The sequence below is a fragment of the Protomyctophum parallelum genome, assembly GCF_964188405.1.
Source record: "Protomyctophum parallelum genome assembly, chromosome: 10".
Taxonomy (NCBI): Eukaryota; Metazoa; Chordata; class Actinopteri; order Myctophiformes; family Myctophidae; genus Protomyctophum; species Protomyctophum parallelum.
Genome location: NC_139704.1, coordinates 39,699,474 through 39,713,871, shown reverse-complemented (window position 1 = coordinate 39,713,871; position 14,398 = coordinate 39,699,474). Strand labels below are relative to the sequence as shown.

The window sequence follows — 14,398 nt, the reverse complement described above, 5'->3', positions numbered from 1 at the left end:
GTAAATGTGCCCATAATGAATCGCAAGTCTCTGCTTACTGAGTCATAGAATAAGTTACAATGAACAGCAACATGAGTTTAATATGGAAGGTTAATTTCTTTCCCCCACACCACGACCATATCCCCCCTCCCAACACAACAATGGTCCCCAGGTTGATTTTCAGTCAGGGTGGTGGTCCCTGGTTCATACTCAGTTGAAAAGCCCTGCCTTAGATGCCCAATCCTGGCACTGACAGGTATGGAGTTGAGGTTATATCGAGGTCGAGTTTATTATTGTTAGAATCCATAAAAACACATAAAAGTATGTGTTCGTTTGTCCACTAGATGTCACCCACGCACCATATAATGTAAGAGATGATTACTACACCCATTACATCCTTCAACTTTAATGTAATAATTCAGTAGCAACCTAGAAAGAAAACACGAGAAGGCAAAATAACACTAGAATTCAAACAAAGAAAGATGAACTTTTGGAACTGAAAGACTTCTATCTAAATACTTATGAGAAGATTAGCAAACCCCCTACAAAGTGCAAATAAAAAATATAATTTTATGTTTTACTCTATAACACTGCATTATTTACACTATTTCCCCCTCACAATTCCAATATAAAGTCTACTAAATACTTTGCCATTTATACTATGTTTAGAGAATGTAGATAATTTGAATATATATATCAATATATATCACTTGATATGATACATAATGAAGCTGAATGTTTAAATGTGTATGTGTTTAAAGTTAAACTATAAATAAACCACAGAAAATCCCAGAGAGAGGGATCAATCATCGTTGGGAGCCAGGCCAGCAGGATGTGAGTGTGGCATGTGTGTATGACGTCATCTGCCCATGTACTGTGCAGCCATTTTGGAAGGAGGAGAGAGGGAGAGGAGGAAAAAAAGAAAAAGAAAATCACGGTGGTGGATAATTTCCGTGGGTCTCGTTCTTGACAGATCTGACTTGCAGCGCCAGGCAGGCCAGGCAGCGGGGAGTCCTCCTGTCCTCTCACAACACTGGATGTGTGTTGGATGTGCGTCTCTGCTCCTCCACGACCACCACCACCAACAACACGCACTGTACCGCACGCGGCGTTACAAGCACGACCTGCTAAATGAGGCAATGGCGGGTAAGCTTGCTACTTTTGAAGCCCACACAGGAAAAAGATCCACCTCTCTTGGCGGCGTGTGTGTTGTTTATGTGTGTGGGGGTGCCCGTGCGTGCGTATGTGTGTGTGTGTGAGAGAGAGAGAGATATGGCCTGAATGTTGGGCACGTTAGCCTTTAGCTCATACACCGCCGATCTACAAGCCCACAGTGCGTTGCTGACGCGACGCTCTGTGGGCTTGTAGATCGGTGGTGTTCGGCACCGCGGTACGGCAAATCAAGGCGTTAGTTAGCGCTGCTGGACGGGGCTAAAACTAATGTGTAGCCTATATATACACACTTTGGGGCTCGCGCGAGCTTGTAAACGCAACACACACAAAACAAGTGTTGACGTGCCCCTCATGGATACACGTCACTTATGTTGAAAACACGTAATTTATTTGTTTTCTTGTGTCAGAGAGGGCTCGCGCGAGGAAGTGTCTAGCTTGAATCCTGCTAGCCTGCCTAGCCGAGTTGCTAGCAGTAGTAGCAGTGTCAATTTAGTTGACTATTAGACTAAAATTCAGATTTTTCTTTGTTTTAGTCTACCAAGACTAAACCATTTCAGATGATAAAATATAACTAAAAGTACATGCTGTGTTATTCAAAAGACTAAGACTGAATCAGAATTTGTTGTCAAATTGCAGACCACTCTGGAGGCTAGTTGTCAAGAAGCTGTCACTATAGGTCATGTTGTGTTGTTTATGTCGCTGTGAAACTGAGTGGGTTGTTTAGTAGTGTGGTTGATGTGCACAGCTGACTGACACACTGCCGTGTTGTTCTCCCTGCAGGAGTTGCAGGTGGAAATGATTTTCAGTGGTGTTTCTCGCAAGTGAAAGGAGCCATAGATGAAGATGTTGCTGAAGGTAAGTGGGCTAACGTTTAGCTAGCGGTGCTAGCTTGTTGGAAGGCTAGGCTAGGAATGCTAGGTGTTGGGGCAGCTAGCTTGGAAGACCTGGTGGTGAGGATGCTGTGTGATGGGGGGGCAGGGGGGTATCCTATCGTGACAAGTACGATGGCTAATCGGCCTCACGTTTATTAATGTTGGGTATTGGTAAAAGGAAATTACTACAGGGTGACAGTGGACGAATGAATGAAATTTTGATGAATTGATGGCTAGCTAGAAGCTATCAAAAGGGGAGCGTCCAGGGTACGTGACGTCAATGTGCTGCGTCCTTAAATTCTCAAGTGAAGTGACATCATGTTGTGTTTTCGTGTAGTTCTTCTCAAATTGTCTTAACATGTCACATTCTATAAGGTTACATGTAGATTCTCTTGCTTCAGCAATCGTGTATAATATGTATGCAGAGTCATCTCTCCCCCAAGCCACACAAACTTCACCATACTAGTTAACGCCAACCACAATGTCATTGGCTGGGGCCAGTGGAAGCTCTTACAGGAGGCTAACGGTTTTGTTAAATCTGGGTTTTATTCTGCTTTCAGCTGACATAATCTCAACGGTTGAATTCAACTATTCTGGAGAATTGCTTGCTACGGGAGATAAAGGAGGCAGAGTAGTGATTTTTCAACATGAACAGGAGGTATGTTATTTTTACAACGTCTATAGCACTTTTCGGAGTCATGAGCCAGAATTTCACTATTTTAAAACATAGAAATTGAAGAAAAGATCAATTAGGTGTCATTTATATTCAGATAATCAAGTGATCCTACAATGTAATTTTGTTTTTTATTGTGCCTCACATTTGCATGTCTTTCTTTCAGTCCAAAAATCGTCCACATCTGCGTGGAGAGTACAACGTCTATAGCACTTTTCAGAGTCATGAGCCAGAATTTGACTATTTGAAAAGTTTAGAAATTGAGGAAAAGATCAATAAAATAAGATGGCTACCCCAACAAAACGCTGCTCACTTTCTACTTTCAACAAATGGTAGGAACTGTTTGGATATGGCGATATTAACACATTCTTTGAAGTATCATGCCATTGTTCCATACCCTAATAAAAACATCCATTATCTTTGATCTTTCAGATAAAACTATCAAATTGTGGAAAATCAGTGAAAGGGATAAACGAGCGGAGGGTTACAACCTGAAAGATGAAGACGGGCGACTCAGAGACCCTTTCAGAATCACTTCTTTACGGGTTTGTTTGACAGGACATTTCAGATTCTACGATATTACCTTCCAAGTTATGGGAATATTTCCTTTTAAAACCATGTTTTGTATTCACAGGTACCGGTGCTGATGCCAATGGATCTCATGGTAGAAGCAAGCCCACGGAGGATCTTTGCAAACGCACACACCTATCACATTAATTCCATTTCTGTAAATAGTGATCATGAAACGTACCTCTCCGCAGATGACCTAAGAATAAATCTATGGCACTTGGAAATCACAGACAGAAGTTTTAGTATCCTTTTTATTCTGCAATAGATAATAAGTCTTCAGGTTCATTAAATAGTGGCTGCTTATGTTTTTAGACTGTACGCTGAATAAAATTTGCAGATCTTCACACCGTATTGGGAACTTGTAGATTGGATCGTGATTCGTTACACCAGCACACAACAAAGTATAAATCAGGTCTGAGTTCAAGTAGGTTTATAGCCTGTGCCAGTTTCAAAACCACTCCTTAACAGTGTTTTTCCAGACATTGTAGACATCAAGCCCGCCAACATGGAGGAACTGACAGAAGTAATCACAGCTGCTGAGTGCCATCCACACCAATGCAATGTATTTGTGTACAGCAGTAGCAAAGGCACCATTCGCCTGTGTGATATGCGAGCAGCAGCCCTCTGCGATAGGCAGTCCAAGTGTAAGTACATGTATAAGTTTGTTTTGTTGTGGATTTCCTTTCTTGCATTCAATTTCAATTTATTCCCTGTGTAGATTGACTGAAAACATTATTTTTGCATTCAGAATTAGCCTGACGGTCACATCACATGTTTACGTGTGTGTACGCAGATTAATATAATCTAATATTTGTATTCCATTGCGATTATGTTTCTGATTTCAGTCTTTGAGGAACCTGAAGATCCAAGCAGCAGGTCCTTCTTTTCTGAGATTATCTCTTCCATCTCAGACGTGAAGTTCAGTCACAGCGGACGCTATATGATGACACGTGACTACCTCTCCGTCAAAGTGTGGGACCTCAACATGGAGAATAGGCCAGTGGAGACGTATCAGGTGCCTATATGCTTATTTAATTGAGTGAATTGATCCCCCATATAGGGCAAATCGGGTCATTTTAGCAGTCAGGAATAGACTGCAATTAAATAAATACAGCCGGTTATAGTACTAAACATTGTGGTATATTACAAGTAAGACGCGCAAACGCGGGAAGCGAACGCAGCTCGTAATAACAACAATTAGAATAAATTACATACTTTTTTTTAAGGTTTTCTTTTTAAAGTTCTCTTTTTTGTTTTTTTTAAGATTTAATTTTTAAGTTAAGTTTTTTTGTGTTTTTTTAAGATTTTATTTGCTTATTACTACTCAAGTACTTCCGCTTTCCCCTCTCGGAGGAGGCTCACAGACCTATATTGTAAGAAAAGGCTAATGTTAGCATTAGCTCACGCTAGCTATCTTTCTCGAAGTTTATAGTTTATACCGTATTTTAATGGCAATGCGATGAAAAATCAGATCCGAACCTCGGATGTCTGATCAGCACAACAGTCAGAGACATAGTTTTCGAGTAAAGAGCCATAGAAGGTCCTAATTATAACCGTAGTCTGCACATGCGTGAGCACATTCCGTGTGTGCAGGGGAGAGCAATGTGTTGCCTAGCAACCGGCTCAGGCAAAAAGTAGTTTTTAGCGGTGCTGTTTAAGATCACAAAACGATATAAAACTTATATGCTGTATACACGTAAATCGCAGACAACAGATGGCTATTAAAACACGTATATATATACGTCAATAGAAAATGTGTTATTGGGTACAGTAATAAAACTTAATTCAGAGCATGGGATGATAATAGGTTTCTGGTGTGTAAATGACCCAGGTTGGCATAGACTGAAAAGGTGTGAAATGGTCCTCTTTGTACATGGCTCTGCCACGCACTAAAGCAAACCATGAACCAAAATAAAACCTTTAACATTTATTTTCAGGTCCATGAATACCTTCGCAGTAAGCTGTGCTCCTTGTATGAAAATGACTGCATCTTCGACAAATTTGAGTGCTGCTGGAATGGCAGCGACAGGTGAGTTCCAAAACCTTCCTGTTTCTATGGAGAATAGCAGTTAATTTAATGGTGGCCTGGCCTGTGTACTGAGTTTTTGTTCTGTTTTCAACACGTGATGCAGCTTGATGTGCTTGTGCTATATAAAATATAAAGTGGGCTGTTTTTTGCCTGCAACACCTAGTTTTCAATATAGATATTTTTGTTTTCCTGTCGTCTTCAGTGCCATCATGACTGGCTCCTACAACAACTTCTTCCGAATGTTTGACCGCAACACGAGGCGGGATATCACACTGGAGGCCTCCAGGGAGAGCAGCAAGCCACGGGCCACACTCAAACCACGCAAGGTGTCCACTGGTGGCAAGAGGAAGAAGGATGAGATCAGCGTGGACAGCTTGGACTTCAACAAGAAGATCCTCCACACTGCCTGGCACCCCAAAGATAACGTGATTGCAGTGGCGGCCACCAACAACCTGTACATTTTCCAGGACAAAATCAACTAGAAGGTCCGGGGGCTCCAGAGGATAGGGCTTTTACCATACCTGTGTAGTTAAGCCTACTACTTGTCTATCTGTATAAGAAGAAACAGCCTCGTCCTCCTGGTGAAGAGTTCGAAAGCACGCGTCTACTTTTTTTGCCACAGGAGGTTGATCCATAGGCCTGTTTTATTTTGAATCTGAGCTTAGGTTGTTTTTTGCCTTTGGCACCAGGGCAATCGACATGCCCCCCCGACCCAGAAAGGCCAATTTGGGTCTAATTGATGGAATGGCACTCCCTAGAGGTCAAACTCTTGAGCGTTGGTGTTTGTGTTGACATTTTAAGCCTTCATTTCATGATTTAACGACTGAACTCTTGGAAGCTCTAAAACACGACGTCTTGTCAAAGTTGTAACACCATTGCAAAGATCTGGGCCCAACTGAAACATGGATTGATGGTCAATAAGCCTAACTGTAACATTCCCCCATTGGCCATCTATTCAGGCCAAAGTACTGGTGGCAGAAATCATGAATTGGGAAAGTGGACTTATTTCTTTTCTCCTCCTCCCTCTTATTACTTTACCCCAGTCAATACGGTGACATTATTTCACTGACTGTATCTACTCAAGTACACCTTGTCATCCACATAATAAAATAAACTAAAACTACAGATGTGTTTTTAAATTTAGAACTATGTATTAAAACATGTTGTTCTTTATTGCTTTGCATGTTTTTATGTTGTAGAGAGGTGGAAAAATGTCCAGTCACACCACTGTCTTTTGAGAAGATCTCAAGCAATCTTAAGGAAATACTATTTGGGGCTATAAGTAACAGAACCACTGTTGGAGATGACCGAACATGAGTTTGTGTCAAGACATTTATTTCTAGTTGACCATGTTGTAGGATGCAGGCTGGAAAAACTACATGGCACGAAATGGGGCCACTGGACAAAGGGAATCTGCAGCCTTAATACCTACTTCTAACAGTGACAGCTACAAGTTATGTCCCCCAGGCGTTTTACAAACCTCATGTGCATTATTTTTAAATCCTATTTTATAGAGTTATGTCCTCATATACTGCTGCTATGTTGTGGCTGTCTATGAAAACACATTATATATATATAAAGGAGGAAAATTGCACACCATACAGTTGATGTAATAGTGCCTCCAACTCATGTAATAAGTAGGAAATTCAGACAGGCCTCATACATGTGCTCTCATTCATTTGTTAGGGATGTCACTCAAATTTGAGCTGCGTATCGCAAATGTGGATCTTATCTTTCTAGTTGTGAATGCAAACATGAAGGTTGACTACATAAAACATGTACTGATGACATTAAAACACAATGCATTGTCTTTGTCCATTGATTCCTAACATGGTGGCAATGTATTCACTTGTTTATTATTTTGACCAAAGTTCAATAAAATCTAATTGTGTTCATCTGCATATGGTCCTGCTCATTTTAGATACCAGTACAAATCCAGTAAAGCTTTAAAATTGGGCTAATTACAGAACACACATGTATCTTTTCATTCTTAAGTTTATTTTGACTTTGAGAAGAAAACAGCTTAATAAAAATGGACCATGATTGTGCTCCCATATTCTGAGTTGAATACCTGTCCATATTCCTCTTGGAACTTGAAATTGAGCAATAATAAATCAAGGCATTACTTTACTACAAATATCACATTTGTTGCGCTTAGAAAAATCTACAAGCCAAGAAAAATAATCATCAATAACATGATAATTCTAGAGAATCAACGAGCAGCAATGTCAATTTAAAGCAACTGATTTTTCACAATGGGGAACAAGGCATTTTTTGTCATGCGGTGTTAAGGAGCAGGAAGCAGTGAAACAGTCATCACCAGGCCAGTGTGGGTACTACAGTGAGGAATGGGGGGACTGGTCATTGTGTACAGAGAGAGACGACATGACAATAGACAGAGCAATGATCGCCTGTGACTCTTGGTTGCAGAGCGTGGGTGGGGACACAGGGCAATCGGCCAAAATAAAGCATGTCACACAGCCACATTTCCCTTATTTCTGGAAGGTCCCATTTTAAGGCTTGCCAAGCTGGATGAGTCACATCAATGTTGCACATCATCACCTGCTCAGCAGGTATTGTGTGAGGTCAGACGTCTCCCAATGTATATTCTAGAAACACAAATCCAGGAGGGAAAAAAAGCAATCAAGACTACAAGCTACAAATTGTTACAATTCTCCCTAAAAACATGCATGCTTACAAATTGTTGTTTCAAATCAGTTTGCCACTGATTTGCCATAGCTTTAAGCTATGACTCGCTATGATGCTTAGTGCTTGCATATCTGCATAGCTCTGTTAGTGAGAACAAGTTGAAACACCTTTCCTTACCCAAGGCCAACGGCAAGTATGTGAGAAATGATTAAGGAAGGGAGGAAAAGCTTGAGGAAGTCAGCTGAGAGGACACCTCCCTTCTTCATCACACTGGTTTTCCGAATGCTGAGAGAGGCAGAGCGCCTGGGGTGCTTCAACAGGAACTCCCTACGGTGGAGCACATCAATGTTTCATAGACATGAATTCATTAAAACAAATGAGCAATCAGCATAATGCCACAGTATGAACTTAAGCGATTTGGCTCCTGCACAGAACTCTTAAGGAAAATACTCAATACTGAAACCAGGGTCAAATTTAGCTGAGAGATTTTTTAATTCTTTGGGTGCGCTGGTGGCTCAGCTTTTTAATCACGGTGTGCTGGGTTTGAACCTGACCTGTATTACAAGTAATCCCCTCTTTGCTCTCCTTCTAGTCTCGACTTCACTGTGCTAAAATGTCTAATGAATGCAGATATGATTAGATTGCCTTAACAATAATAATAAATAAGTATGTAACAGAAAATAATGTGCATATCAGTATACAGTAATCTACCTGTCTACCATGGTAATGATTACTGAAGCAACTAAAGTTGCCTTCACATGATGTTGTGTACACAGATTAATAATTAATAAGTTAGTAGTAGCGGTGCCTAATGAGTTACAGGTTAAATGCATGAGTGTGCTAAAAGGTTTGTGTCAATACCATCATATTGATATACCGGCTATAGTACAATTCACAAAATCAGCAGAGGCTACGAACTTTGGTGGATTGTTCTCAGGTCTACTGGTCCAGTCCCAGATCCAGTCAGCATTCTTCTTCATAAGGTTCTCTACTTCTCGTCTTCTCTCCTGGAAGTCTTCCTCTGACTAAAACACATCAAATGAACGGCACAATTGGAAACTGCTTTTGGAGTCAAGACTGTAATGCTACCGCATTGCTATCACATCTTGAAGTGGTACAATATGGTAGCCTGGCTAAAGTCAGACTCATATCACACTGTCGCCGCCAGCATGCAATTGTTTTTGCCAACGGCTGATTCGCGTCTGGCTTATTAGCCAGGCTAACAATATGGTACATTACAAATGCCCTTGTAGAACATGTGATCCGTGTCAAACAGGTAATATTTGTCTTTAAGAGTTCAAATCAGGATATCTATATAATCATGTGCCTTATAGTCATATTGACTGCAGTGTATAGAGTCCTTAACTTCACTCACTCATCCCCTGATTTGCGGAAGTAATTTTTCTATGGAGAATAACATTGGGTCATCTTAAATTCGTATAAAGTAATTATTTACCAAAAGAATGGTGTGCGGGCTCCTCCTCCTTCCATCATCTTAAATTCGTCTCATATAAGAATTGTGGTCCAAAAATAAACAAACTGTTGCAGCAATATTGTCGGGGAGGTGTCTCTGTATCGTTTACGACAGTCAGTCACTCATATTTGATACAGTCTAGCGTTTAGCGTTTTCTCGCAGTAGGTTGATTCTTCGTATCCATATGAGTGAAACCGCCAAGCATGATTTGTAATTTGTTTATTTTTCAAACACAGTTCTTATATGAGGCAAATACAAAAATACACAAACCCGTTGAATAGCCCTCTTGCGATATTGACATCAGACTTTGGTGCTCCATCTATAGACGAATTCAGAAACGGGTCTCATGGTCGCAGCTTACGTATTTCCTGTAGGCGGACTCTACATAGCTGCGGGGTTTAAACCCTCACCATTGACTGATGTTAGTCTGCCTCAAGTCAAACATTACTCTTTTACCTAAAGATGCCCAGAACATCGAGATGAACCTGTTTATGGCTGCTCGAACAGTAGTGGCAACATTCCAAAAAGAAAAAAAAAAGTAATGTCAAAATATCCACCACGGGGTCTGAGACCAGAGCCATTGTTTTATGAACACATGGCTGCTGTACTTTATACCTCAGACTAAGCATTTAAAGTATGAGGTATAAAGTACGGCAGCCTTGTGCTCATAAAACAGAAAGATTGGGTATTGGGTAAGACTGACGTTATGTATCTTTCAGGACCTTTCACTGCTTCGTCTCAACCATTACTCAATGGCTCTGGTCTCAGACTCTGCGGTGGATATTTTGACATTCCGTTTGGGGGGGGGGGGGGGGGGGGGGGGGGGGAATGTTGCCACTACTGTTGGAGCAGCCATAAACTAAACAGGTTCATCTCAATGTTCTGGGCATCTTTGTAATGTTAGTGTTAGTAAAAAGCAGGTCAAAGAGTAACGTTTGAGGCAGACTAACATCAGTCACTCTACCGTTCACTGTAGTAGAAGAGGTGTGCCTGGTGAGGGTTTAAACCCCGCAGCTATGTCGAGTCCGCCTACAGGAAATACGTACGCTGCGACCATGAGACCTGTTTTTGAATTAGTCTATAGAAGTTGTCCTCACACTCAACCGCAGATTTTTGAGTGGTACAACCACTCCAAGGAATGTGACTATGTCCCAATGTTTAGAGTACTAGTGGGGGCAAAAGTGGCGCTGTTGTGCCAGAAACAGAGCGAGAGAGAGATAGTGTTGCACTGTTGCCTGCTATTATGAGAGAGAGAGAGAGAGAGAGAGAGAGAGAGAGGGGAGTTGCACCACTCAGTTCACACGGGTGTGATTTTACTTCTGCAAGATGCTGATTTTGCACATGAATTTGGCCTTGGGTTGGATGTGCACACTGTTCTACTCTTTCTACTCTCGTCTGCAGTGAAGCCCACAGTGAACCTCACCACAAGTGGGATGCATTCATGACCTTATGGATCGGCTATATTCGGTGCACGGGATGATGTGCAACCAGCCAACCAAGTATAACTCAAGGCTTGAACGTACCTGTGAGCTGTTTCCCTCTGACGAGCCTCTCCATACAAGCAGAGGGGTCTGTGCTCTGAGTGGGCTGTTGGAAGACAACAAAGGAAAGAAAATCATCATTGAGGCTAGAGTCTAGACAGAGATAACAGATAATGTAAAAGGTTTCTATCAATTCACAATCTTCAAAACACTACTGTGTACAGTACGTATCACTTTACGCAATTTAGGCTTACACGTTTTGGGAGGGACAATTTGGCTTCACCTGTTAAATGTTGCTGAATTTATAAAGTTTCCTTTGATTGATTGATTGAAATATTTATTAACAGTTTGTAGAATTTACAGTACATTTTAAGCACAAACTCAATACAAAGACTGTCAACTGTGAGTGGACGACCCAATTAAGCATTACACTTGTTTACAACAGGGTCCACATTGTTCAATTCATCAAAACATTTAAAGACATACAGACATTTAGAGACATACAAATAGACATTTCTATGTAGCTAAAGTACAGAACAGGAATTCATCATATGGGAAGCAAAAAAGGGAAAAGATACAATATACAGTGAGGGAAAATGGGGGGGGGGGGGCAGATTCAGATTTTACAGAGGCCAGTTTCGAATTGCAGCCATCCGTAGGTGCCCTTTGAGAGCGGTTTTGAAGGAGTCAAGGGATTCACATGTCTTAATGACTGTTGGTAGGGCGTTCCACATTTTGGTGGCATAGGAGTTTGTGCCGAATCTGGGTTGTACATGGTTTGTTGCACTCCCTCTGGTGTTGTGGGTGTGGACTTCGTTTACATTAAGGAAGTATTTAGACAGGTACATGGGTATCTTGGTGGTGTATCGAATCTTGTGGACCAGACCCATTGCAAGATGCTGTACTCTGTCGTCGACCCTAAGCCATCCCAGCCTGTCAAAGTGGGCAGGGGTGAGGTGGGTTCGGGGGGTGAGGCCAAGTAGGAGCCTGACCTGACCTGACCTGACCTGACCTGACCCTGAGCCTGACCTGTCCTAAATAGATACAACACATTTTCAGTGTTGTTCTTTTTTTCTTGTCTTTTTTTAACCAGTCAATAATTATTTAACATAGCCTATTTACAAAATATGTTAACATGAACTAGTAAAATAAATATTGTCAGCTAAGCAGCTGCCGTTCATGGTCCATCTCATTAATTAAAGGGGAGACGCCACTTTTGTATGGACCATTGATCTGGGCAGTGGACAATACCAACTGGTCCCACGTGGCTGCAATTCGAAACTGGCCTCCGTAAAATCTGAATCCCCCCCCGCCGCCCACCCCTTTTCCCCCTCACTGTATATGTTTATTTTCCCTCCCTTATGATGAATTCCCGTTCTGTTCTTTGACTATATAGAAGTGTCTATTTGTACGTCTCTAAATGTTTTGATGAATTGATGGTAAACAAGTGTAGGCCTAATGCTTAATTGGGTCGTCCACTCACAGTTTTTTGTATTGAGTTTGTGCTTGAAATGTACTGTAATTCTGCAAACTGTTAATAAATATTTCAATCAATCAATCAATCAAAAACTCTGTCCACAAACCTGTTGCACTTTGAACTACCCCTGGAGCTGCTCCTTCCGGACTCATGCTGTGCATCCAGCAGCATCTTCTCCAGGTCTCCTTCCAGACTGGCCACGGCGATCTGTTCCTGGCTGCCACGATGACTCGTAGTCTGAGAATGAGACCCAGAGCCGCTGAAGTGGAGCTCTACCCAGGAACCTGAGGCCGGGGGGCAAACGCATCGAATCAAAGAGGTGGTCTGGAATTAAACCCACAACTCGCAACTCGTATCCACGTCACGTAAGTTCAATGATTGTCAATCAATGCGCGGCCGTAGATATCATGTTACAAAAGCATTTACACAGTCATCACAGGCTTTGTTTCGCAACGTCAACCAACCAAAACATGTTGATGTTGTTGTTGAACAATAATGTTCCCTCAGTCCCACGTAGGGACGGAGGGAACATATTGGGGCTAGTTGATGACTTGATTTCTCATACATTTGATATTAACATTCTATTGATATGTTACTCTACCAAAACCGAGATATTATGCTATTTCCTCGTACACGTCTTCTTAGATCGACTAATTGCTACCGTTAAGCTATCAATGGTCATCTGATGTCATGTCATCTATCTATTCTATTCTGTAGATAGGATCTGTCTGTAGCGTCATTTAACAGCTTTACCTTGCAAACTCTCTTCCGAAGCGGGGACGTCCTTTTGAAGCGACATGGTGTCGATTATAGGAGCTTCAGATGGTACCTCGTAACGTTGTTAACAAATGTTTAATTTGAAATGAAATGTGGGTCAGATGTGAACAGCAACGCGTCCAAGCAGCACAATAACAATGACGCAACGCAACCTTCTGTTTATCTAAAACCTGATTGGTTCCTACGAGAGGGCACGTAGACTAGAGAGCACGTGTGACGCACGCGCACACGGGCGCGCGCGCGCGCACACACACACACACACACACACACACACACACACACACACACACACACAGACACTCACGTATATATACACGCACACACGCACACGCGCCACACTGCTTTGCTTTGCTTTGCTTTCCAGAGCCAGATGTGACATAACATTTTGGACAAAATAAACGCTGGTTTGCCTTTTACAAATACACCAGCCTACCTTTTTATATGCATTCGACGTTTTGTCATGAGAGTAACAGTTGTATAGGTTACCTTGTTTTTCTGATGTACGTCCACTGACTTGACTGCAGATGGCAGTGATAGCTCACCTCTCTCTCTCTCTCTCTCTCTCTCTCTCTCTATCTCTCTCTCTCTCTCTCTCTCTCTCTCTCTCTCTCTCTCTCTCTCTCTCTCTCTCTCTCTCTCTCTCTCTCTCTCTCTCTCTCTCTCTCTCTCTCTCTTGTCGTGTAATTTCATGAACCTAAAAGTATATTTCTATAAATGGACTTACTGAATTGATATGCCACTAAAGTCAGGATAAGCTATTTTTAACTAGAGTGTAAAGTCTCTCTCTCACTCTCAAATTCCCCGAGACAGGAGGCATTCACACCTGAATACAAGGCCATTGTTCTAAATTCTTTGAAGCTTGCTTCCCTGGGGAGTAATTTTCACTTGGCAAGTTACTGTTGAGCAGATGCGGAACACTGGGTGTTCATTCCCAATATTCCACAAGTTTAAGCTTAATGACTTTTAACGAACAGTTGGTATGAGAAAATAATGAGACACTATAACCAGTAATAGTGAGTGCAACTTGTCTCTTAAAATGTAGGCCTATTATAAGAATAATGTTTCGCTCCACCGTGTTAATTTACCTCTTAAAAGAGGGTTCAGTTTCATTTGCTTTATAGTTTCCGTAACATTCCTAACTACAAGTGTTTCCATTTTTCATATACTCATATACATACTTAAGGTATGATTAGCCAGTTTATAAGTTGTTCACAGTTTCATCTAAAGACCGGTTATGTTACTAC

General features: G+C 41.6%; 2 protein-coding genes across 2 annotated transcripts; one reads left to right on the top strand and one right to left on the bottom strand.

Annotated features, from left to right (window-relative positions):
• Positions 1-870: 870 nt before the first annotated feature.
• LOC310865125 (serine/threonine-protein phosphatase 2A 55 kDa regulatory subunit B delta isoform) lies at positions 871-7,197 on the top strand. The gene is made up of 10 exons (XM_083774131.1): positions 871-1,125; positions 1,933-2,007; positions 2,585-2,682; positions 2,864-3,029; positions 3,130-3,242; positions 3,332-3,509; positions 3,747-3,911; positions 4,113-4,282; positions 5,205-5,296; positions 5,499-7,197. Exons 1-10 carry the CDS (start codon positions 1,017-1,019, stop codon positions 5,776-5,778), a joined length of 1,446 nt encoding a protein of 481 aa, XP_083630257.1. The 5' UTR covers positions 871-1,016; the 3' UTR covers positions 5,779-7,197.
• A 95-nt stretch (positions 7,198-7,292) lies between these two features.
• On the bottom strand, positions 7,293-13,287 carry LOC310865126 (BCL2/adenovirus E1B 19 kDa protein-interacting protein 3-like). Its single transcript, XM_083774132.1, has 6 exons — positions 13,131-13,287; positions 12,484-12,661; positions 10,943-11,006; positions 8,864-8,970; positions 8,123-8,272; positions 7,293-7,905 (listed from the first exon to the last, which is right to left on the bottom strand). Exons 1-6 carry the CDS (start codon positions 13,174-13,176, stop codon positions 7,863-7,865), a joined length of 588 nt encoding a protein of 195 aa, XP_083630258.1. The 5' UTR covers positions 13,177-13,287; the 3' UTR covers positions 7,293-7,862.
• Between the last annotated feature and the right edge of the window lie 1,111 nt (positions 13,288-14,398).

What these genes read in the sequence shown, in the direction of transcription:
- LOC310865126 (XM_083774132.1), bottom strand. Translation starts at nt 13,176, where the DNA reads ATGTCGCTTCAAAAGGACGTCCCCGCTTCGGAAGAGAGTTTGCAAG. An exon ending in GGTAGTTCAAAGTGCAACAG is followed by an intron (nt 11,007 to 12,483) that starts GTTTGTGGACAG and finishes GTCTTCCAACAG; the next exon opens with CCCACTCAGAGCACAGACCC. An exon ending in CAGAGGGAAACAGCTCACAG is followed by an intron (nt 8,971 to 10,942) that starts GTACGTTCAAGC and finishes GATGTGTTTTAG; the next exon opens with TCAGAGGAAGACTTCCAGGA.
- LOC310865125 (XM_083774131.1), top strand. Translation starts at nt 1,017, where the DNA reads ATGTGTGTTGGATGTGCGTCTCTGCTCCTCCACGACCACCACCACCAA. An exon ending in TTTTTCAACATGAACAGGAG is followed by an intron (nt 2,683 to 2,863) that starts GTATGTTATTTT and finishes TCTTTCTTTCAG; the next exon opens with TCCAAAAATCGTCCACATCT. An exon ending in CTGCGATAGGCAGTCCAAGT is followed by an intron (nt 3,912 to 4,112) that starts GTAAGTACATGT and finishes TTCTGATTTCAG; the next exon opens with TCTTTGAGGAACCTGAAGAT.